Source organism: Neophocaena asiaeorientalis, unplaced genomic scaffold (assembly GCF_003031525.2).
Source record: "Neophocaena asiaeorientalis asiaeorientalis breed wild unplaced genomic scaffold, Neophocaena_asiaeorientalis_V1.1 scaffold150, whole genome shotgun sequence".
Lineage (NCBI taxonomy): Eukaryota > Metazoa > Chordata > Mammalia > Artiodactyla > Phocoenidae > Neophocaena > Neophocaena asiaeorientalis.
In genome coordinates, this window is record NW_020176571.1 from 21,779,569 (window position 1) to 21,804,954 (window position 25,386).

The window sequence follows — 25,386 nt, forward strand, 5'->3', positions numbered from 1 at the left end:
TCATCTAAGTTTGTAGTTAACAAGATGAATCTCATCTACAGCAGGGGTGATGGAATTTCAATGTGCATTGAAGATGCAGTTTCCTGTCCTCGGAAGTTTCTAGTTTAATAGACTAGAGTTGGGGCTTAGAATCTGTCCTCTCAACATACACTTGCCAGTAGACTCCACCTTGAGAAACACTGATCCAGAACAGCCGTTTAGATTTGATTGGATTTTCTCTCTATATTAGACACACTATGGTGAACTCACATAAAAGGTAGGATCCTGTTGGGAAGGTGCTAACATAGCTTATAACACAAGGCCGCATTCCAAGTGGTCCAGATGGAATGAAGTGAGGGAGCTCAGAGCCGGAGGGCAGTGCCACCCACAGTTGACTCAAGGATGTGGGTAGGATTCAGGTTAGTGGAGACAAAACTGGGTGTCCAGGCACCTTGAGGGAGATAGTGTGCAACCCAAAAGGGAGATGGCATCACCTGGGGAAGGAGCCTTACTTAGTTAGATGTTGACTATGATTTTGGAGTGCCAAGGAAATTTTAACAGGAAAAAAGAATTATGAAAATAAGGAAGCAACACGTGAAAGAAACCTGATTAATTCCTGTCAGTGGTCCTTAAACTTGAATGTGCATTAGAATCACTTGGAGGATTTGTTAAAGTATAGGTTGCCGAGGCCCACCCTCAGCGTTTCTGATTTCGTGGGTCTGGGCTGGGGCCTGAGAATTTTCATTTAAGTTCCCAACTTCTGCTGATGCTGCCTGGTCTGGGAACCACACCCCGAGGCTCACTGCTGTTAATGAATTTGGTGTCTTGATTTATCAAGAATCCACGGATGAAGACTGGAAGAAATCCCAGGGGCAAGATGGATAAGGAGATGGCCATCAACATGTTATGTGGCCTAGAATGCCTACCACTTGGGCCGTCTTTTCCCCTCTTTCTTCTGAGATTTCTTTACACTCAGAGCAACTGATCAAACCAAAAATACCCTGGGGGCGGGGTCAGGAATGTGGTCATAGAGAATAATTTGATAACTATAAACGTGTATTCATCATATGCCCAGAGTACTTCCAAAACCCTGATTGAAATTGTATCATATTTGAGGACCAGCATTTACTAGACTATTCATCCACTGCTTTATAGAAATCTCAACTCTAAAACTGAACTCATGACCTTAACCCCTCAAACTTGCTCCTCCTGTAGTGGTCTTTATAAACGGCGTCATCCCCTGCCCAATTTTTTGTGTCATAGGCTGGACGTGATCTGGGACATTATTCCTTCCGTCTCACACTTAAGCCTGCATCTAATCATTCACAAAGTCCCATCAATTCCATCTCCCAGTATAGCTTGTCCACGTCACTGTCATCACGTGATCATCATCACCAGTTCTCACGTGGACCTTCCCACACCTTCTCTGGCTCCTTCTGATTCATTATCTACACAGAAGCCAGAGAGACTTTTTTTTAGAAACACAAATTGTATCAGGTCATCGCTATGCTTAAGACCCTTCAATGTCATCCCTCTGCATGACATGGCCCCAGCCAACGTCTCCTCATTTTGAGCCACTCCCCTTTATTCTTTAAACTCCAGTCCCACTGACTGTGTTACTTCCTGAACTAAGCATAAAACCACTGCTCTTTGCTGAGGTGATTACAGACCTGTATCCCAAGGGTATCCACAGAGAAGGTGAATGTGACACTGCTCCTTAGACAGCTTTTGTGCCATTAGAAAATGGTGGCCCTCAAGGGAGATGCAGCACCTGGGCTGAAACAGGCTGGATTTCAGCCTCCACTTACCAGGGCAGGGCATCCTGTACAGGACACAACCTGCACAGCCAGAATGATGACCCTGACTTGAAGATGTCAGTTGGTTCACCTCCAAATTAAAATAGGTCTGCTTGTCGTATTTAGAAGCAGAATATTGGACAACTTCTGGAAATTCCTGATAGCCCAGTGACTTAATAAGAATTGTAAATATGAAAAGGCTTTTACCGCGGAGCTATAGAAATTGTTCTTTGCGTGACCAGGATAACACGTACATGTCTTTCTAAGCCAGCATGGTTACATCTGTGCTGCCTGATCAGAAGCCTCATCTCATAGTTGAAGATCAGGAGTGATTTACAATCTAGAATGTCGCTGTCAGCTTGCGTCTAAGTTTGAAACTGAACACGTAAAGCCCCAAGACTACTGTGGTTTTCCTGTGTGGAGGAGGGCCTCCAATTCATCAGAGAGGCGTGGCATTCTTTCATACGATGTGTTTGCTCTTGTGAAAATGACTTGAAGTATTTAGGAGCTGGCAGCAGAAGAGATGGGAGGAGACCTAATTCTTGCTGGGCATGAGTCATCTTAATACAAATCTAAATTGAATGTTTTATTAAGCAGTTTCATTGTTGGTACAGAACTATTCCTCAGTCCTAGGTTGCTTTGATGTACATGTTATATATCCACGTGTCCTCTGCCAGGATCCTAGCATAGACCTCTCCCTGAACAAACACTGAAGACATATTACGTATTATGATAATTTTGCTTTTGATTTGGGGGCAGTTTTGTTTCTTGTTTTTAAAGTCAGTGTTGAATATTCAGGGGGTGTTTGTCTTTTTTCAGATGTATGGGAGTGCCTAAATCTTATTTGGGGGGGAGTATAAGAAAGTATGAAAAACAACCATGCATACTTGATACTGTTGTAATTTCAAACGACTAATGGACGCTGCCTGCAGGTCATTGCTGGGTCTCTCAGTAGGAAAAGAATTTGAATCTGGGAGCAAGCAGTCATTTTGTAAGTGTTTGTTATGACATGGCAATTGCTGAATATGCTGTATCTAATTGAATTAGTGTATCATATTCATTACTGGATCATAAGGGCGGTTGTTGAATGTTGTTACTGAAAAGAGCATAACATGGCCAGCACATCACGGCCTTAGAAAACTCAATCTTCTATACAGAGCTGTAGCTGGGCCTTTCAGGCCAGCTGAGCTCTAAACTCTGCCTCCTAGGGTGCCCTGTACCTTTGTAATCATGGGTCCCCTTATCCCTGGCAGATGGTCAATCTGCTGCTGTCACAGCCTAGCACCTCATCCTAGGCCTCACCACCTGTGATAGTTCGCTAGGGCTGCCATGACAGAGTACTCCAAACTGGATGACGTAAACAACAGAAATTTATTCTCACCGTTCTGCAGGCTGAAAGTCCAAAATCAGAGTTTGGCAGGGTTGGAGGTTTCTGAGGACAGGATCTGTTCGATGTTTCTCTCCTTGGCTTGTAGATGACCGTCTTCTCCTTGTGTTTTCACATCATCTTCCATCTATGCACATCTGTCAGTCCAAAGTTCCCCTTTTTATGAGGATGCCGGTCAGAATGGAATAGGGCCCACCTGAATGATCCCATTTTAACTTCGTTATGTCTGTAAAGACCCCCTCTCCGAATGAGGTCACAATCTGAGGAACCGCACTTATAGTTGAGCTTTGATACAAATGAGCCTTAGCAATCTAGCTATACTTATTTTGGAATCTTCCTTAAATCACCAAAGAAAATCTGTAAATTAGCTGAATTTTCACCCTTTTTCGGTACCCAACAGAGCACCTTAGTGTCGGCAATGTTGCTTCTGCAGTTAACAGTGCACTCTCTCATTCATATTCCACGAGTCATTAGGCCAGAAAGTGTTAGATAAATGAAAACAGATATGAGAGCGGCACCTTTAATAAGGGGGCTTCGGCCACGCCCTTTCCACCCAAGTCCATGACCTGTAAAACATCTAACCCATTCCACGTTCGGAGGATTTAAAATCCTGTAACATGTTGATCTGTAGTGTGTTTTTACTTGACACTTGTTTTGGTTACACCACTCATGCATAGCCTTTATTTGCCACATAAGCCTTGTTTAGCTGAGTGGTTTTGACACTCACAGCTCTCCAGTGCTTTGGGCTGACTGTTTATTCCAGGAGTTTACAGCTGAATTTTCTGGCAGGTCATTCTGACACTGTCTAGTGATTCCTTTGGATATGTAGTTTCTTGAGCTGAAGGATGTCTTCCTTTTCTCCTCAGGGCGTTTCCCGGTTTCTGGAAGATGGAGGTATCTGCCAAGCCTCTCCCTCTGTAGACCCCTGGCTCCTGTCACACTTGTATGCCCCTATCTGTATTTTTAAACTTGCTCCTCCCCCCGTTCCCAAGCATGTTATATGTTAATGTCACTGGTATGTACCTTGTTAGGCTTCTGGGCATTGAGACACAACCTGTTTTTCATTTCTCCTAGCCTAGGAGACCAGGACGAATGGGAGCTTTTCTCCTCTCTCTACTAAATGAGTCAGGCTTTGTCTCTTCTTAGGCATATTCTATAATATCAGCAATCTGCTAATAAAACTACCCATCCCTGCAAGAAGCAGAATTTAGGGCTGTTTAGATACTGCATGGCATCATCATCGTCTGTATGTCTATGAGCCTGTAGCAATGTGGAAGGAGACCAAGGTCAAAGGCCCTTTCTGACTGTGTGTGAATGGGCCTAGTAATCTTTACTGTTAAGATGAAGTGGAATATTATAAAATTTCTACTAAATAAGAAATAAATATATCAGTAAGGCTATCAACCATCTCAGCTTTCCTTTAAAACATAGATATCTACCCCAGAAGTTCTGTCTCTGGCTGGTTTCTTTTTATTTACAGAAACTTGAGCTGTTGACTGTCTCTAAGCAGAGGAAGGCCTGGGACAATTGTGAAGAGTCAGAGGTAGATCTGTAACTTACGAAGGGTGACAGAAAGAATTTGAGAGTTGTTCGTTTGTTTTTTGGGTGGGATTTTTAGGTCTAGAAGGTTTTTAACATGTTTATTGTGGAGTGGAAGGAAACAGATGAATAGAAAAGATTGAAGGTGTGAGAGAATGAGGGGGTGAATATGGAAGAGGTTGGGATGGTATCAAGAACACGGTGGAGAGTTTTCCCATGACAGAGGGTTAAGAGCCGGGAACAGGCAAGTAAGTATATACAGAAATTTTAGATAGAGGAGAGTTCCCTGGGATTCTCAGTAAGGTAGGGTATGAAGTAATCTACTGAGATGAAGGGTGGGCAGGAATAGGAATAGACTAGGGGAGAGTTTAGTAGGAATTTTTAGAGACAGCCATTATGAGGAGTGTGATAGGGAGGGAAATAATGATGAATAAAAGTTAAGTAACATTAAGCGCCCATTCGAGATTAGATAGCAGGCATTTGAAGTGGAGCCAACCCAGCTTCCTCTAGCAGTGCTCGGTGCAACGAAATCGAGACACAGCAAGGAGTTTCACAGGGAGAAATACATATTTCATGCTGTATTACTATTTGACAGAAGGCAGGACTTGAAGGCATCCTGAGATTAAGATAATTCCAAGACATTCAATACACATGGTATAAACAGCAAAAACGTAGAAAGTATACTTTTACATAGTAAAAAAGTATAGTTTCATACTTATACAAATATACAAATGCTATATGTACTTTTATCAATATATTATGTAAAAATAGTATATTTTGATGAGGACATAGTAAAAATGTATATTTTTTTATGTATATACAAGTATATTATTCCTTTGCCTTGTTTTTAAGCTCAAGCAAACACTACGTTAAGTAGAATGTGTACCTCAGTCACTTAGAATATCCAAGTTTGCTGAAGTTGGCTAGGGAAAAGGCATGTCTCTGGCACATAGGCTCACCTAACCAGGTCCACGAGGTGGACTTTGTTGGAAAGCAAAGGTAGAAATTGGGGATGGTCACTTGAATGAAAGTTCGTCAGTGCCTAGAATATTTACTGGCACATGGTGGGTGAATGATAAATGTCCTTTGAATCAACATGTATATGTGTGTACGAATGAATGTATGGATTAGCCATGTCATTTTGAAGCACTAGTCCTACCGGATAAAGTATGGAAAATCCTGGTTACATTGGTTATGCCAACACTAGGCATTCAGCATATAGCTGTGGTGAAAGCGAGCTTTCAAATTCCTGTTAAGACAATTGAACATATTTTACTTCACTTTTCTTCTCTGTCTCCCCCATTCCTTTTCTCCTGAAAGCTGTGGGTTGCCAGAACTTTTATTAAAATGAAAACAAAAATCTAGGTTGATGATCTAAGACAGAAAGGAGCCAAACAAGTCCATTAGCATACTGTTCTTTAATATGCAATACTCTATAGCACATTTGGTGGTGATTAATGAATAACTTTGTGTTGATGGATACAAGCAATTGGTTATTCATCAAACCTGTACTGAGTATATGTCCTGAGCTAAGCTTGGCAAGAAATCATTAAGAGCGGGATCTTAATTCTTAAAAAGCTTAGTCTGGTAGAGACAACATTCCACGGACCTAGTCAGGTGAGCCTACCTGCCAGAGACATCCCTTTTCTTTAGCTAAATATAGCGTCTAGTAGAGATAACCAATGGCTCCATGTGGTACCTGGCAACAGAGGTTAAAAAAAAAATGCTATGGGAGTACTTGATGCTGTGGTTGTGGATTTTCCGTGGGTAGTCTGCCATGACATACAGCTTTCATGTACAAGATACAGGTACTTCCTTAGGCTTTAGCGTAAAGGATGGTGGGGATGACTCTCAGTGGATGATAATTTTATAGTTCTTCTTGCTTCCTTCCTGTGGTGGATGGAGGGAGTGCTTGTCATGCTTGGGTTGGGAGTGGACGGTTAGTCGCCTCAGTAAATGGCCACTCCATCTTTCTATTGATTAGGCCACGGGCTTGAGTCCTTTCTTTTTCCTAAACACTGTATCAAATTCTGTTAGCTTTTCCATCAAGATGTAGACAAGGTGATAGGAATGTTGATACCTTGTTAGGGGGTGTGTTACATAGGTATGTGCATTCGTCAGAACTCATCAAACCATATAGTTAAGCTCTGTGCATTTCCCTCTATGTAAATTCCCCTTCTCAGTCTCCCTTTCCCCACCTGGGCCTTAAATACCAAATACACGAAACTCTCCTTCCTCAGGGCCTTTGCACTGGCTGTTGTTGCTACCTGGAAGTTCTTCCTGTATAGTCACATGATTTTCTCTCTCACCTTTTTTCAGGGCTTTGTTCAATGTCATTTTATCGGTGGGGCCTTCGCCGATTATATTAAAATGGTAACTCCCTGCCATTCCCATTTTGCACAAAGAGCCAGCAGAATGTACAATTAAGATCATGGGCTCTGGTTTCAAATCCATCTTCTAGAGCTGTATGACTCGGGTGCCCTTTCTGTGCCTCAGTTTTATCACCTAGTATCATGTCAGTAGGGTTATTGTGAAGATTTAATGAATTAATACACGAAAAGCACTTAAAACAGCGCCTGATACATAGTAAGCTAATGTTATCTTTATCCCCTTTCCCTGCTTTGTTTTTCCTAAATTAGTTCTCACCATCTGATTTACTATATGTTTAAAATATTTATTTGTTTATGGCTTCTTGCCATTAGAATGTATGCTTCATCAGAGCAACGACTTTTTATTTACTTCTTTTCCTTTTCCATTTTCTTTCTTTTCCTTTACTGCTATACCCTCATCACTTAGAATAGTGCCTGATATGTTATAGGTTCTCAGTAAATATTGTTCAATCAATGGGAAAATGAGCAAACAGGAAAGGGTTTGGGGCAGAGGTCGGCAAACTTTTCCTCCAAAGGGCCAGATAGTAAATATTTGAGGCTTTGTGGTTATAACTGTTCAAATCTGCTGCTGTAGCATGAAAGCTGCCTAGATGATTACATGAACAAATGAGTGTGACTGTGTTCCAGTGAAACTTTATTTACAAAAACAGGCAGCGGGCCAGATTTGGCTTATGGGCTGTAGTTTGCCAACCCTTTGGGCTGGGAAATAAATTTTGGCCTTGCTTTCCTGATTCTCATTATCCTTCCCTTGAGCAGTTTCCCACCGCAGCAGTTAATGCTACTCACACAGACCTGAAATAGTAATAACTTGAAAAGCATTATATTACCTATTATTACTTGGCTCAGTCCTCATTAATTGTACAAAGTTTCCATATGTCTTTAAATATCTTAAGAGTGAATAACAATGTTGAGAATATATTTTGTACTTTCAACTGTATAATTTCAGGGGTCTGGTTTTCATTCTCTTTTTCTGCAACAGCTGAAGACATACATATCTGTACTGCTGATTATGGCCAGAGGCATGTATGCTATAAAATGTTGACATTCCACTTACTGTACAGCCAAGAGTGTAACTGACACTCAGTTGAAATAGAAACCAATAGGAATTACCTACTAGACAAACAGTTTAGTCTTTAAAGTTATTCTAGTCTTATTTCTGTAGAAAACTCTTCCCTAGCCCACAATTTTTACCACTCTTCCCAGTCAGTGTGGTATGCTAGTAATATTCTTCCGTTTTAAAATACAGTGTGCTTTGGGCCATGGTGTGTGAATGACAAACTATGAAATTTTAGTGCAAAATATCATAGCTTTTATTGCTGTATTAAAACAGAGAAGATCAGAAATTATATGTGTTTTGCTGCTGTGATGCATTGTAGTTAGACATGTAAGTAGTTCCTTACAGGTATACATTTGAGGTATTGCGAGTTCGGCTCCAGATCACTTCATTAAAGCAGATATTGGAAAAAAGGTGAGTCACAGGAATGTTTTGGTTTCCCAGTGCATGTAAGAGTTATGTTTACACTATGGTATAGTGTAGTAGACAGTAGTCTGTCAAGTGTGTAATAGTATTATGTCTAAAAAAACACAGTGTACATACCTTCATTAAAAAACACTTTATTGCTAAAAAATGCTGTCATCTGAGCCTTCAGGGAGTCGTAATGTTTGTACTGGTGGAGGCTCTTGCCTCAGTGAGATGCTGGTGGCTGCTGACTGATCAGGGTGGTGGGTGGGGAAGGCTGGGAGGCCGTGGCAGTTTCTGAAAATAAGACAACAATGAAGTTTGCCACATCAATTGTCTCTTCCTTTCATAAGTGATTTCTCTGTAGCATGCAATGCTGTTTGATAGCATTTTACCCACAGTAGAACTTTTTTGTTTGTTTTTGTTTTTGCGGTACGCGGGCCTCTCACTGTTGTGGCCTCTCCCGTTGCGGAGCACAGGCTCCGGACGCGCAGGCTCAGCGGCCATGGCTCACGGGCCCAGCCGCTCCGCGGCATGTGGGATCTTCCCGGACCGGGGCACGAACCCGTGTCCCCTGCATCGGCAGGCGGACTCTCAACCACTGCGCCACCAGGGAAGCCCCACAGTAGAACTGTTTTTTGAAACTGGGGTCAATTCTCCCAGACGCTGCCACCGCTTTGTCAACTCAGTTTATGTAATATTCTGAATTCTTTGTTGTCATTTCAACAATCTTCACAACATCTTCACCAGGAGCAGATTCCATCTCAAGAAGCCACTTATTTTCTAAACCAAAAGAAGCAACACCTCATCCCTTCAAGTTTTCTCATGAGATTGCAGCAATTTGGTCACATCTTCAGGCTCCACTCCTAACTCTGGTTCTCTTGCTGTTTCCACCACATCTGCAGTTACATCCTCCACTGAAGTCTTGAATCCCTCAAAGTCATCCAGGAGGGTTGAAATCAAATTCTTCCAAACTCCTCTGAATGTTGATATTTTGATCTCTTTCCATGAATCACAAATGTTCTTAATAGCATCTTGAATGGTGAATATTTTCCAGAAGGTTTTCAATTTACTTTGCCCAGATCCACCAGAGGGATCACTACCTATGGCGGCTATAGCCTTAGGAAATGTATTTCTTAAATAATAAGACTTGAAAGTCAAAATGACTCCTTGATCCGTGGGCTGCAGAATGGGTGCTGTGTTAGCAGACATGAAAACAACATTAATCTCATTAATGTTGTACATCATTGTACATCTCCATCGGAGTTCTTGGGTGACGAGGTGCACTGTCAGTGAACAGTAATATTTCGAAAGGAATCTTTTTTTCTGAGCAGTAGATCTCAAGAGTGAGCTTAGAATATTCAGTAAACTATGCCGTACGTAGATGTGCTGTCACAGACTTTGTTGTTTCATGGAATGAGCCCAGGCAGAGTTGATATGAGCATAATTCTGACGGACCCTAGGATTTTCAGAATGGTAGATGGACATTAGCTTCCACTTAAAGTCACCAACTGCTTTAGCACCTAAAAAGAGAGTCAGTCTGTTATTTGAAGCTTTGAAGCCAGGCAATGACTTCTCCTCTTTAGCAATGTAACGCCTCGATGGCATCTCTCCCAATAGAAGGCTGTTTGGTCTACAGTGAAAATCTGTTGTTTCGTGCAGCCGCCTTCACGAATCATCTGAGCTAGATCTTCTGGATAACTTGCTGCAGCTTCTACATCAGCACTTGCTGCTTCTCCTTGCGCCCTTATGTTATAGAGAGGGCTTCTTTCCTTCAGCCTCCGCTAACTTCAGACTGAAATTCTGCAGCTTCCTCACCTCTCTCAGCCTTCATAGAACTGAAGAGAGTTAGGGTCATGCTCTGGATGAGGCTTTGGCTTAAGGGAATGTTGTGGCTGGTTTGATCTTCTATCCAGACCACTGCAACTTTCTCCATATCAGCAATAAGGCTGTTTCACTTTCTTATCATCACGTGTTCACTGGAGTAGCACTTTTAATTTCCTTTAGGAAGTTTTCCTTTGCATTCGCAACTTGGCTAACTGTTTGGCACAAGAGGCCTAGCTTTCAGCCTACCTCCGCTTTCAACATGCCTTCCTCACTGAGCTCATTTCTAGCTTTTGATTTAAAGTGAGAGATGTGCAACTCTTCTTTTCATGAACACTTAGAGGTCACTGTAGGGTTATTAACTGGCCTGATTCCAATATTGTTGTGTCTCAGGAAACAGGGAGGCCCAACGAGGAGAGAGAGACGGGGGAAAGGCCAGTCAGTGGAGCAATCAGAACACGCACAACATTTATCTGTTAAGTTCTCCATCTTATACGGATGCTGTTCATGGTGCCCCACAGCAAACTGCAGTAGTAACATCAGAGATCACTGATCACAGATCATCATAACAAATACAACAATCATTAGAAAAGTTTCGAAATATTGCTAGAATTACCAAAATGTTACACAGAAACACGAAGTGAGCAAATGCCGTTGGAAAAATGGCGCTGATAGACTTGCTCGACACTGGGGTGTCACAAACCTTCAATTTGTAAAAAAAATACAAAGCTACTGCTATCTGTGAAGCACGGTAAAGTGAAGCAAATTAAAATGAGGTATGCCTGTGTGTGACTGCCATTGATGTTAATTTAATACGAATGTTTTTTTGTTTCACTTCTTCTGAATTTAGCCACATATCATCATTGTCAGTGCTAACACGTTTCTCCTTTTCATTTAATTATTGTCATCATTTGACATGTATGGAAAAAGAATAAACCTGAACTGTACTCCCCACTTGTTGGGGTTCTCTTGCGCATGTGTCACCCCTTCTGTCTGTGCTCCGTGGCGGCAGTTCCCAATTAAAGTACCATGTACGCACCTGTTCCCCAGAACCCCACCCAGTGTGTCCTCCAGAGCAGTGCTTCTCCAGCCATCTCTGGTGAAGGACTAGGTTTTTTGGTTTTTTTGTTTTTTTTTTTCTTATTCCAATCCATCATGGATTCTTTTTTGTAAAATTCAATTGTAAAATAGTTGGGTTTGGCAGCAAAATTGTCATGTAATTGGATATCACAGAAGGTCAAGTTGCTATAAAATTTTCTGAATGCTTATTCTCAATTTCTGTACTTATCTCATAGTAGACCAATAACAGTTGGTGAACTAGCAGCAGTTCATAGGCCATGTTTTGTTTTTTTTTTTCTTTTTTTTTTTTTGCGGTACGCGGGCCTCTCACTGTTGCGGCCTCTCCCGTTGCGGAGCACAGGCTCCGGACGCGCAGGCTCAGCGGCCATGGCTCATGAGCCCAGCCGCTCCGCGGCATGTGGGATCTTCCCGGACCAGGGCACGAACCCGTGTCCCCTGCATCGGCAGGCGGACTCTCAACCACTGCGCCACCAGGGAAGCCCCATAGACCATGTTTTAAATAGCACCACTTTAGAGAAAGAAGTAATTTTCAGATGTTTTTGACCCAGTGTAAGATACACTTTCTTACATCATGATGCAGTCCATATGCATGCATGTCCCTACAGACGCACACACACACACACATACACGCGTGCACGCATGCACGAGTGCGCATGTGTGCGCTGAAACAACTGGAATGTCAGCTCCCTAAAGGCAGAGTGATTTGCCTTTTTTGCTTGTCTTTTCCACTGTTCTGCCTCCAGGACCTGGCACATGGTAGGCCTTCAGTCAGTATTTGTTGCAGGCAGGTATATACATAAAACCAAATCAAAAGTTTCACAAATAATACTTTTATTTCTTGTGAGATGTTCTGATGTCTTCTATTTTATTAAAATAAATGTTGATTATAGTCTACTAAACTTTTTCACTACCTTTTAATCTTAGGGGTTTATAACATACTCCTTTAGAGGGTGCTTATATATAGGCACCTTGCCCATTCCCTCCCTTTCAGAGCTTAGAGGAGCTGTTACCCAGCCTTGCCCTCCTTAGGGGTGCAATTCTGGGTCTCACATTATCCCAGAACTGCTTATCTCTTAGCCAACGAAGACTAGGTTGGTAGCCCTGGGTGGGAAAATAGGAGAGAGATGAGTCCTCAGGTTATAAGACCTAAAAAGAAGAGGTTAGAGTAGGTTAGAAAAATTAGAAGTTGAAACGTGCTCAGGCCCCCTGATGCTTCTGCATCATATTGGGAACTAAGTTTGCAAACTCATAGGAGTAATAACATCATTCCAGAGTAGCACAGTGAATTTGGTTCACCAACCTCTTGAAGAGCATGAAAATTCATTTTATGAGATTGTAGCTCGCAAGGGTGATAGCAGTGATCAAATTTATCTTAAAAGTTAAGGTGAGAAGATAGGTTTCTGGCCTGTGCAGCTAAGAGGAAGCTCACACTGTTTGCCAAAACAGGGAGTATAGGAGCAAGAATAGTTATGACAAGACAGTGTGCATGTTTGAGGAGCTCCCGGGGTATATGCATTTGTGCTGCAAGCATTTGATGTCCACCACATGAGACACTGGGGATGCAGAGATCAGAAATACAGTCTCTATTATCAAGGGGCTCACAGCGCAGTCAAGGAGACAGATACTGTAAGATTAAGGGTCTCATGAAGTCATACTCAGGATGCTCCGGGAGGGCCCAAGGATGCCTGAGCTGTCTTGAAAGTGTGTGGATGGATGGAAAGGATGCCTGAGCTGTCTTGAAACTGTGTGTCCCCGGGCTTAGAAGGGGTGGTACAAGGAGAGAAGTGACAACACAGAGGTAAGAGAGCAGGGTGTGTTCAGAGAAGGGTATGCTGTGCAGTGTGAGAGGCAGGCAGGGGTGGGTGTCCTGGGGGTGGTGTATAATTGGGACTAGAAGCATATGAGATAGGTGGTCCTGGTCAAAGTTGGTGGTCCTGGTCAGGGCATAATAGCTGTTTGATAAATACCTGTTGAATTGAGTGAGAGGCATCCTTGGGTTTTGGACTGAAATCTTACTTCTCGAGTGACCTTGGGCAAATCCATAATTTTGTGCAGTCATCATAATAGCTAATAATAGTAGTTAGAGGGAAATGGGCCATCCTTTCCATTTATCGCTAGATCTTCAGATTTACTGACATTTAATACACATCAGTTTTTCAAATAGCAGCAACATCCTTTTATTCAAGAAGTAAAAGATCTTGGCTTATTGTGATGAACTTTAAAAATCAACTCCCTTTGTCACAGCTGTGACAAAGCAAGAGAGAGGCATGGACATATATACACTACCAGATGTAAGGTAGATAGCTAGTGGGAAGCAGCCGCATAGCACAGGGAGATCAGCTCGGTGCTCTGTGATCGCCTGGAGGGGTGGGATAGGGAGGGTGGGAGGGAGGGAGACGCAAGAGGGAAGAGATATGGGAACATATGTATATATATAACTGATTCATTTTGTTGTAAAGCAGAAACTAACACACCATTGTAAAGCAATTATACTCCAATAAAGATGTTAAAAAAAAAATCAACTCCCTTCTTGTTATCATTCCTACATAACAATAGCATAGAGCCAAAAGGTTTGTTTCCTTTTATTTTAGCCTATTTTCCTTGCTGCTTCATTTATTTGAATATTTAACCATCTTTTGTGGCTCTTCATTTCTGTGAGCAGAAGTAACTCTTTCTAATACACAGTCATTAACATGCCCTCTTTTATGCTCTGCCTTACATCTCTCTGTGAGAGGCTCTTCCATTTTCTGAGCGTATGTTTGTGTTTATGCAGGTGGTTAAGATAACAAGTACTTTCTTATTTGGTTTGTAAATATTTGTGAGCCCTTGGTATGCTTGAGGTTATGATAGAAAAATAAAATATTTAAGCCAATTATATCAGGGTCAAGGGTGTTTGCAAATCCTATTGTCTGAAGATATGGATGGAAAAGTTTAAATATTTTACTATGGAAAATCTCAAATATATAAAAATGTAGACAGAATAGTATAGTGTTACCCTATGTACTTATCCCTCATCTCAACAGTTATCAAATCACGGCTAATCTTGTTTCATCTATATCTTTACTCTTATTCCCTTCTCCTTTATTATTTTAAAGCAAATTCCAGGTGTCATACCGTTTCATCCATTAATATTTTGCTCCTCTCTATTATTACATAAACATTAAAATAATTCCTTAATATTGTCAAATACATGGTGTTCAAATTTCCAGTTATAGCATCAATATTATACTTATTTTTACAGCTTGACAAACTTTTTACATGTGTGTTGTGACATCAGATGTCACCCCTGCTGCCAACATCCCCACTCTTTTCAACACTTCCCCTGCCCCCTCGACCCCGATGTCTTACCATGTTGCCCTTTTCAGGTGATTCTGAATTAATTTTCTAGGGATGTTAGAGAAGACTGCAGGTGAAGGGATTTGGACTAATACAGTGTGGAGGAGGAAATACGTGATGACAGATACATAGCAGAGAACCAGAAAGCAAGGAGGATTGCATAAGAATATTAAAAAGTTCCAGACATAATGACTGAGTAGTTGAAGTTTAAAGGGAGAGATTTTTTTTCAGGTTAAAACCTGAATTGCTTCTTCAGAGCTGTTATTTTTAGATCAAAAGTAGAAGCAGGAGCTGGGGAGAGGAGCTGTGCCCTTGTTTCCCTTGGTAGGCAGTTCGCAACTCCTCTGGGTGGGGCTCGCTGTCCGGAGAGGAAAGAGGGCCTCTTGTGCTCTAGCACAGTGACCGAGTGCGTGTCAGAATCCTGTGGCAGCTCGTTCAAACCCTGTCTCTAGACTTTCTGACTCAGTAGATCTTGGCCCAAGGATTTACATCTGAGCCAGCTCACAGGGGATGCTGAGGCTGCTGCGGATCAGGCCCCACACCTTGAGCACCACTCCACAGTCCTTCCTACTGCAATTTTCAAGACATTGCTTTGCTGAGATTGTATCGCTGCCTACATGCGAAGTCATCTCGTAATGATTGACATCCCTAGTGAGCATCTTGGGGGAAAAATTGGTGAGAGATCTGTGGGTAATTTATATGAAACTGTTTTGTTTTCATAATGACCAAGTAATAACTCGATGCTCCACCAGCCTAGCTGAACGTGTGTAAACATTCTTTCACTGAAGGGATTTCAACTTTTAAGCCTCTTAGTATCCATCTCTGAGCATGGAATTCGAAGTTCTTTTTCAAACTTAAAACATTTTACCTAAGGAAAGCTGAGAAAGTTAGGACAAATGTCATTCTCACCAAAGTTTAGAAACAGACTTTCTAATTTTCTTACAACCTTCCTTCCTTCCTCCCTCCGTCCCTCCCTTCCTTCCTTCTTTCCCTCCTTTCCTTCCCTTCCTTCCAGAGAGACTGGGCAGCAGGCCTGACCTGAAACATCAGTTAGTCAGCAACCCTGTAAAAAGTATGGTTTTTTGCCAATGCTTCAGCCACCACACCCATTGCTGAAACATTCCCTGGTATTTTACCTTATTCAAATCTGCTCTAAATGGATCCTGGCCAAGCTTGAAATATATCAAAATATGCTTTTACATTTTTTTTTAAAACCCATACTATAAAATATGAATGTTATCTCCAGGAGACTGCTTTTCCAAGGCTTTTCTTAACTTCTTTTTCTTAAACCATCTGAATAGGAAACCACTAAACTGAGGACTCTTGCAAGCAGAGCTGATGTCTGAAACAAATCAGGGGTTTCTCCAGTTTGAACTACAATCTTGCAAACCCCATTCCTTTGTTGTTGTTGGTAGTTGTATTTTCTGGTGCCTTTTCCTTCAAGCCACTGTAGCTATTTACAATCCAGAAATAAATCTGGTATTGTGTGAGAATTATCGGATGATAAAGTTTTTACTTCCTAAATGGTTTTGACCACCTAAAAGATGAAATTGTAATCATTAGCTTTCTGGGTAAGCAAAGAATTAGAACAAAAGAAACTGGTTATTCTGAGTTTTATTTTGGATCTTAGGTGCATATAATTGGATTACTCATTATCCTTTATTCATGATATATTATCATTATAAGGCCATGTATAGCCTACTTATATTCATCCATTTTTTAATTTGGTTCCTTTAAAAATATTGTTTTATTTCTAACAACCGTTTTGAATCCTAATTTTTAAAATTTGAGGTGAAACATACAGTGAAATGAACACATCTTAAATGTATTTGATGAGTCTTGGTAAATGTATAAACTTGTATAACCAACACCTCCATCAGGATATTGAACAGAAAGTCCCCAGTATCTCCTTCAGTCATTCACCACTTCCTGCAAGTAATTCCTACTTTCTGTCACCATAGTTTACCTATTTTTGGATTTCGCATGAAAGGAATCACATAGTACGTAGTCATTTATGCCTGACTTCTTTGGTTCAACATAATGTTATATGTATCAGTCTTTTTCATTGTGGCGTACTCTTCCATTGTATTAGAGTAATATTCCATTGTGTCGATATTAAGTATGTGAGAATGCGCAGGGGAATCTTCCTCTCAGAAATGTTTCTGAGGATATAGGGAAATCTTTATAGAGCATGGGATTTTCTGAACCCTTTTATTTAGCCTTTAAAAATACTTTGACCCAGGCATGAAAATTGACATTGCCTTATTAACACAGATGCTCACGAAGCGAGGCTGCCTCTAAAGTAGCTTAAGCCATGGGCAAGTCAGACTTTTAATAAATATGGAAGCTCTATTCTTAGCATTAGTGCTTTACCACTTCAGGTTGCTGTTCTTACTCTTCTATATAGTCCTTTAATGCCCATTTCGAATTTATTGAGACTTATTTTGTGGCCTTGTATACATGCATGGCCTGTCCTGGTGAATATAACAGGTGGATTGAAAAGAATGTATGTTCTGCATTTGGATTTTTAAAAAATATTTGTTTATTTATTTAGCTGCGTTGGGTCTTAGTTGCAGCACGCGGGCTTCTCTCTAGTTGTGGCTTGCAGGCTCTAGAGCGTGGGCTTAGTTGCCCTGCGGCATGTGGAATCTTAGTTCCCCAACCAGGGATCGAACCCATGTCCCCCGCATTGGAAGGTGGATTCTTAACCACTGGACCACTGGGGAAGTCCCTGCATTTGGATGTTTTGTTCTATAAATTCAATTAGGTCAAGACAGTTGATAGTGTTGCTAACATCTGTATTATTTCCTGAATTTTTTCCTGCCTTGTCTGTCATCCTAAAAGAAGGTTGAAAAGGAGGAACAAATGAAAGATGGGACAAACAGGAAAACAATGGCAGGGCAGTAGACTTAAATCCAACCATATCAACAATTACGTTAAATATAAATGGACAGAATTTGTGTAATTCTCCCTTAATTGTGTCAGATTTTGCCTCATGTCATTTGAAGCTCTGTTATTAGTTGTAAAAACATTTGTGATTGTTAGGAGTTCCTGATGAATTGACTCTTATCATTATAAAATACCCCTCTTTCTTTCTAGTAATACTTCTTGATTGGAAGTCATTTTTCTTATATTAATATAGCCATTCCTCCTTTCCCAGGCTTACTGTGTCTTTGGATTTAACCAGTCTGACAATCTCTGGCTTTTATTAATGTTTATTCCATTTATATTTAATGTAATGATAAATTATATGATTGAGTTTATCTACCATTTGCCATTTGATTTCTTTTTCTCCCGTCTCTTCATTGTTCCACCTTTACTGCCTTCTTTTGGATTAAATGAGGATTTTATTAGTAGTCTATTTCATCAACTCAATTGGCTTTTTACTTTGTCTTTTTATTTTATAGTTTTAATGGATTATATTATATATTCTTATCACAGCCTGCTATGAATTAGTATTAAACACCTTTGTGCATAAGGTAAGAACTTTACCCCCTTTTATCCACCGAGCCATTAAGACTGTGATTTTTTTCATAAGCCCTAACCACTCTGCATCATGTGGACGGGGGAGTGCCCACAAGTGAAAAGATGTATAAATGTGAATATCACTCATTATGGTTCCCTTTACTCAAGAGCTGAATTCCTCATAGTTTCTACCTACTTTTGCTCACTCTCCAATTTCTTTAAAATTGTTTTATATGTCATCCAGTGTTTTGTATTGCTATTTGTGGGACAGTAAGTCCAATACAATCTATTCCACTATTATCAGAACTGGAATTCCCATTTTGTCATTTTTAATAGTGTAATAATAACTTTTGAGTCCATCCCTAATTCAAAAACTTGACAGTAACCTTCATTTAACTTTGCAACCCTTTTTCCCATTCTGTCCCTCTACGTCCCTGGCTTAAGGCAGCCATCATCCTGAATTGTGTATTATCGTTCCCTCTTTTCTTTTTGTATAGTTATATTGAATCTATATGTATTGCTAATATATGTGTGTGTATTTATATATTTGTATTTAATTGTTTTTAACTTTATAAAAAGTCTTGCTGAATTAACCAGAGACTTACTTTTTTATTTGCCTTTATATTGCATAGATTTGTCCAAACTACACGTGCATTGTTTTAGTTTATTTTGAAAACTGTATGCAGTTACATTGTGTAAATATACCAGTTTATTCATCTCCTCTCACATTGGTGGACATTTGGGTTGTTTTCATGTTTTTGTCCTTGTGACAAGTCCTACTGTGAACATTTGTGTATTGCTCATGGTTATATACCTTGGGGTAAATATTGCTAGATTGAAAATGAATGTAAATGTTTAATTTTAGCCCATTTTACATTCCCATTACCATTCTGTAAGAGATTCTGTGCATTCACCTCCTTTTACAGTACTTGGTGCTCTCCAATCTTTGCCAGCTGACTGGGTGTAAAATGGTATCACATAGTTATCTTAAATTTCTTGACTATTAATAACATTAAACATCTCTTCATATTTTTGTTGGCTGAAAGTGTTTCCTCTTCTGTTATATGTCTGTTCGTGACTTCACCTCTCCCATTTTTTAAATCAATTTGTAAGAATTCTACACTTGGAATACCACTGAACTACCACGTATATTTAACTAATTTTAATTGATTAAAGAAGTCTTTGAATCTGTCATTCTTCCTGACCACCCTGTTTAATTTGCAAACCTCTCCAAATTCCTGACCCTCTGATCTCCTGAGGATAACTGCTCGATTTTTCTCCTTTAGCACCTACCACCTTTGCCATATTACATACATATTTATTAATTGTGTTTACTGTGTGTCTTGTCCTTACTGTTACATGTAGGCTGCTATGTGATAAGCATAGAGATTGAGAGTAAGCATTTATAAACTTTTATAACACTTTAATGTTGTTGTCGTATTTTATTATATTAAACAAAGACTTGGTCTCTAACAAACTGGAAATTTTTTTAAAAATTGGTTCTTCACCACCATTTTGAAAAGCATGGCCTAAGTTCTCATATCTCCACGTCATAGAATTTGAAAGGTACATTTAACAGAATAGAGAAGAAATAGATAATTACCTGTCTTTCTTGGAAAAGTGTTCCTGCTCTACACAAATTATAGTTGCCAACAAAGACGAATATTTGTTTTTCTAAGTTAGTGAGGTGATGAGAGCTTTTCTAAAGTGAGCATTATTTTATTTTATCAGCATTCCCCATGTTTATAGCTGAGCCCGGCATGTGTCTGTCTCTCTTTTATATATATATATAGTATCTATCTAGATACTATCTAGAGCTCTTTGAAGTTCATCTTTTAAAATGAAACGGAATGTAAGCCACTTAATGATATAAAATTCAAGGACCATACACTCTTTGGCTTAATCCTTTGTGTTCTCAATTTTCATGGTTTCCACCCTGAAGCGTGATCATTAAATTTGTACCCCACCTCTCTGGACTGTGCACTAGCTAAACGTGCAAGTAGATTTTTGAGAAATCCTAGGTTCATAACCCAGCTTATTAACCCCCTGATTTCTGGGTGACTGTAAATGCGTGCCTTGGGTATTTTTATGCTGTAGTATTTCTACATAAAATGGTAGTGATATTTTATACCTTCTGAAGGGAGTAAAGTTCTGGGAAATTCTGAGATGAAATCTGTGAATACTATAAAATCAAAGTAAGGTTTCACAATGATTAAATGGCATTTTATTAGAGTGAATGCACAGTAGAGAACTGATCTAAGCAGCTGTTTATCAGAACTGTAAATATGTTTGCAAAAATAAAGTGGTAAGACCTGGTTACTTGGAAACAGAGGGCAAAGGTTTCTTTTAAGCAACATATCCTTTATTTTCCAGGTGTTTGCTACACCACAGTATCTGCAAAGTAGCAAGAGCCTTACTCAGGCCTGTTGGGAGAATTTATGTGGGTGCTTAGCTGGTAACTGAAATGTATTAATTAATATTGAAAATCACATAATTTACCTTTTTCCTGTTAATGACCCAATTTTTTGCAAGGATAATTTCATTTTATTTTTAAACTGGTAAAAGAGTGAGTAGATTGTGACACAATTTCAGCCTAAACCTATCTGTGAGATAGGATCAGAGAAACAAAAATTTAATATTATAGTGGAAATCAGACAGACCTAGTTTAAAAACTGGTTTTTGTAAACTGGTTTTTGTTATACTTACTTGCTGTAAGTATAACAAACATCTTTGATCTAATTTATAAAATGAAGAGGAATTTATGCATTTTATAGGGTTCCTCTCATGATAAAGAATTGTGGATAATTTATATTAATGTGTCGGAACCACTGTAGGCACTCAGTACATGATAGCTATTGTTATGTTGCAAAATACCAGTAGATGTGTATGTGCTTATTATATATGTTCCTGAACCATTTTCTTAGACAGATCTTACAGTAATTCCCTATTGCGGGAAAAAAAAAAAAAATTAAAGGCAAAATTGAGAGAGCAGAGATGAGGTGGGGCTGGTGCAGAAAGAACAAGTCTTATCTATGTAGCATCCCTCATGGCCCTGAGCAGAGTTCCACAGCCACCTCTGATGACCTCACAGAGACCCAGAGCTCTACAGAGTACAGCGCGGAAACCATCCTACTGGAGTTTAAACACCGTGGGTGCAAGAACTGTATTGTACTTATTTTATTAACTGATCAGTTATAGCATGTGGTCCTGCAGTACAGTAGGCAGATGAATGGTCATAGTTTGTTAAGTGATTCATTTAATTCAGCTCTAATACTTCACAAATTCTCTGTATTTGACTGCTAGGTGGAGTTATAATTTGATGCTGAATTATCAAACCTGCCAGGAAGCATGTGTCATTTAAGGATGTAATGATAACATCATTATTTTTTGAGCTCTAGGTTGGAATTTGCCCTTGACAAATAGCAGAATGATGAGTGATGCAAGTGACATGTTGGCTGCGGCGTTGGAGCAGATGGACGGTATTATAGCAGGTAATCTGCATCCTCTAAAAGACGCAATCATGACGTTTACCTTGCTCTCTTGACTTTTTTATTACAACTCTTTTATTACCTCTCCACTTTCATATTTTCATTTATTGTCTCTCTCCAATGCCTTTAGGTTCCCCATGGTTTCATCTTTGTCCCTCTTCTCCAATTTTTGCCAGAATTATTCTTAAATTTTATTTTAAAATGTCAAAAATTCTAGTACCATCCTGGGCTTCTAATCCAGGATAAAGGTGATTCTCGTCCAGATAATCTGTGGACTGCACTTGGAGGGATACTGCTCTACCCAGTATCCAGGAGTGTTTTGATCTTTTCCCTTGAATTCCACATTCACTTTTCCACCAATGACTCTCACATCTATTTATTTTTCCAATTCTTTGATATTCTTCAGGTCCCTATCTCTACCAGCCAACCAGGTACTCCCCTGAAATGTCCTGTAGACACATCAGTGTCATCATTTAAAACATTAAGCTCATTATGTGTATATGTATAACTGATTCGCTTTGCCGTACACCTGAAACTAACCCAACATTGTAAATCAACTATACTCCAATAAAAAATTAAAACAAACAACAACAAAAAAACCCATTGAGCTCATTATCTTTCCTCAGAAGCCGCTCTAGTTGTCTTTGTCTTGGCTAATTTCATAGTCCTCCATCGTACAGTTTCCTAAAACAGAAGTTTAAGTCATGCTAGACACTTCCCACATGTTCCCCCACTTAGTTAATCAAATTCTATCAATTCTACCTCCTACCAGATTCTCCCATTCCCTCCTCTCTAAAATCTGTCTTGTCTGTGCTACCATTGTCTTGCTTTATCTAAATAACCCTCTCACTTGATGTCCCTGACACTCTTGCTTTCCTGCTCTAGTCCATCCTTTTCCAGACCACCAAAATCTTTTTTCCAAAATGCCAATCTGATCATCTTCTTTTTAAAAAATCTTCAGCAATTCTCTATTATAGAAGCTGAGCAAAAGCAGTCGACTATCATCTCCTTGTTTTCTCAACATAACTGAGGGGACTGACTAGTGGATGAGCCCTTTTCACTCCCTCGCAGTCCCCCAGGAGTGGTGGCTACCTAAGGTCTCATGTCATATTTTGTGTTTTGTCTCAGGAGGAGGACTTTCATGTGTTTAGGAACCAATTACAACGAGGAGATGTCTGAATGGGCTTCGGGTGGGCTTGTCTTGCACACACCTGGTGGTCGGGGTCAGGGTACAGTTGGTCTCTACCGGCTACCAGCGTCAGGATATAGTTGTCCTGGCCCCAGCTCCTTCGCTTTTCTGGTCACAAATTGGACTCTACTCTGCTTCGGTGGTTTGAAGAAATCAAAGGTATTTTCCTCTTCAGAAGGTTCTTCTCGTCAGGGGAGTGTCATGTGGGGTCTGACCTCCTTTGTTATACTTCTGTGTCCTGGAGACCCAACTTCAATTGGACCTCTTTTGTAGATTAGACCACACCTTGAGTACTGTATTCGATTCTTAGAATATTATTTTCAAAGTGTCATTGGCAAACGAAAACTTACCTAGAGAAGGTAAGCGTGAAGGTGAAGAGTTTAACAAACTAAGGAACTGGTTATGTTTAACCTAGAAAAGTGTATTCTTGCTCAGGGCATAATATTGGGTTGGCCAAAATGTTCCTTCAGTTTTTAAGTAAAAATAAAAGACACATTTTTCATTTTCACCAAGAACTTTATTGGACAGCATATTCACCCTTCTGTTCCACTACCTTCTGCCATTTTTCAGGCAACTCCATAATTCCGTCTTCACAAAACTTTTAATTTTTTTGAGCAAAGAACGGTTCCAGGTGCCTTTTACAGTCTGCCAGGGAATTGAAATTTTTTCCGTTAAGAGAATTTTGTAAAGATCAAAATAAATGGAAATCTGAAGATGCAATGTCTGGTGAATACGGCAGATGAATCAGAACTTCCCAGCCAAGCTGTAACAGTTTTTGCCTGGTCGTCAAAGAAACATGCGGTCTTGCGTTATCCTGATGGAAGCTCATGCGTTTTCTGTTGACTAACTCCGGATGCTTTTCGTCGAGTGCTGCTTTCAGTTGGTCTAATTGGGAGCAGTACTTGCTGGAATTAATCGTTTGGTTTTCCAGAAGGAGCTCATAATAGAGGCCTCCCTTCCAATCCCACCGTATACACAATATCACCTTCTTTGGTTGAAGACCGGCCTTTGGTGTTGGTTGGTGCTGGTTCATTTCGCTTGCCCCACGATCTCTTCTGTTCCACATTATTGTACAGTATCCACTTTTCATCGCCCGTCACAATATGTTTCAAAAATGGAACGTTTCCATTATGTTTAAGTAGAGAATCGCATGTGGAAATATGGTCAAGAAGGGTTTTTTTGCTTAACTTATGTGGAACCCAAACATCAAAGCAGTTCACAATGATTTTCAGTGCTTGGTTTGGATATTCTGAGTATGTCGGCTGTCTCCCACGTGGTATAACGTTGGTTGTTCTCAATTAATGTCTCGATTTGATCACTGTCAACTTCAACTGGTCTGCCCGACCGTGGAGCATCGTCCAGCAAGAAATCTCCAGCACGAAACTTCGGAAACCACTTTTGACGCCTTCTAATAGTCACGGCACCTTCTCCATACACTGCACAAATCTTTTTTTTTGCGTTTCAGTTGTGTTTTTACCTTTCTTGAAATAATAAAGCATAATATGCGGAAAATGTTACTTTTTTTCCTTCCATCTTCAATGGCTACACAAAAGTTCACTAATTTTGATGTTTTTATTCAATGCACGCTGATATGACAGCTGTCACATGCAATCTAACAAAGTTGTTTCGAAGTTAAGGACAACTAAGTGCTATTAGAGCCATCGTACAGAAAACCCGAACGAACTTTTTGGCCAACCAAATATATGCTTTTATTTTTTTAATTAAAAATTTTTTTTTCTGTTTTAACTTCCTTTTAAAAAATTGAAATACAGTTGACTTGCAGTGTTAGTTTCAGGTGTACAGCAAAGTGATTCAGTTATACATATATATATTCTTTTTTCAGATTCATTTTCATTACAATTATTACAGGATATCGAATATAGTTCCCCGTGCTATACAGTAGGTCCTTGTTGTTTATCTGTTTTATATGATATATGCTTTTAAATAGTTGAAGGACTATTCAACCATTTACTCTGTCACAGTTTCAGAAAATATAACAACGAGAACCGATTCTAGGCTCTTACCAGAGGTTACGTGTAACCTTACACTTTTAGTGAACCTCTAGTCAAGGAGAGTGGTATTTCTGGAACAGTAGTTGAGGGATTACATTTTACATATTCCACTAGATTGGTGTATTTGTTCCTCAGCCCTGGCAGGGCTTCAGGACCAACATTAGAGTTATTAAGAAAATCCAGATTCCCCAGCTCCCACCTCAGACTGAGTCAGTCAAAGCTTTGTGGGTAGGACCTGGATTTATATTTTGAAATTACCATCAGTATTTCTCCAGCTGAGGTAAGAGGGAGAGGAGGAGAACTGACTACAAACATTTGGGGAATTTTTCTGAATACATATCTCTCCCCTCTCCCCACCTTGTTTTGTGATGGAGACTGAACAGAACAGAGGGTTACCATGGGCTCGTGTGTGTTTTTTTTTTTTTTTTTTTTTTTTTTTTTT

General features: G+C 39.9%; 2 protein-coding genes across 10 annotated transcripts in view; one reads left to right on the forward strand and one right to left on the reverse strand.

Moving 5' to 3' along the window:
• CUNH12orf71 (chromosome unknown C12orf71 homolog) overlaps positions 1-15,419 on the reverse strand; it is a 28,921-nt gene extending 13,502 nt beyond the window's left edge. Inside the window, 1 exon segment of the mRNA XM_024733159.1 lies at positions 15,296-15,419. Within this exon segment, the coding sequence (XP_024588927.1) occupies positions 15,296-15,419 (124 nt within the window).
• Positions 1-25,386, forward strand: part of PPFIBP1 (PPFIB scaffold protein 1) — a 174,650-nt gene that overhangs the window by 86,249 nt on the left and 63,015 nt on the right. For 7 of the 9 annotated variants that reach the window (XM_024733400.1, XM_024733406.1, XM_024733404.1 and 4 more), the window contains one exon: positions 21,654-21,746. In XM_024733400.1, coding sequence (XP_024589168.1) covers positions 21,683-21,746 — 64 coding nt within the window. In that variant the 5' untranslated portion in view covers positions 21,654-21,682. Of the gene's footprint in view, positions 1-18,186; positions 18,270-21,647; positions 21,747-25,386 lie in introns of those variants that run through there. The other 2 variants (XM_024733402.1, XM_024733403.1) reach the window with 2 other exon arrangements.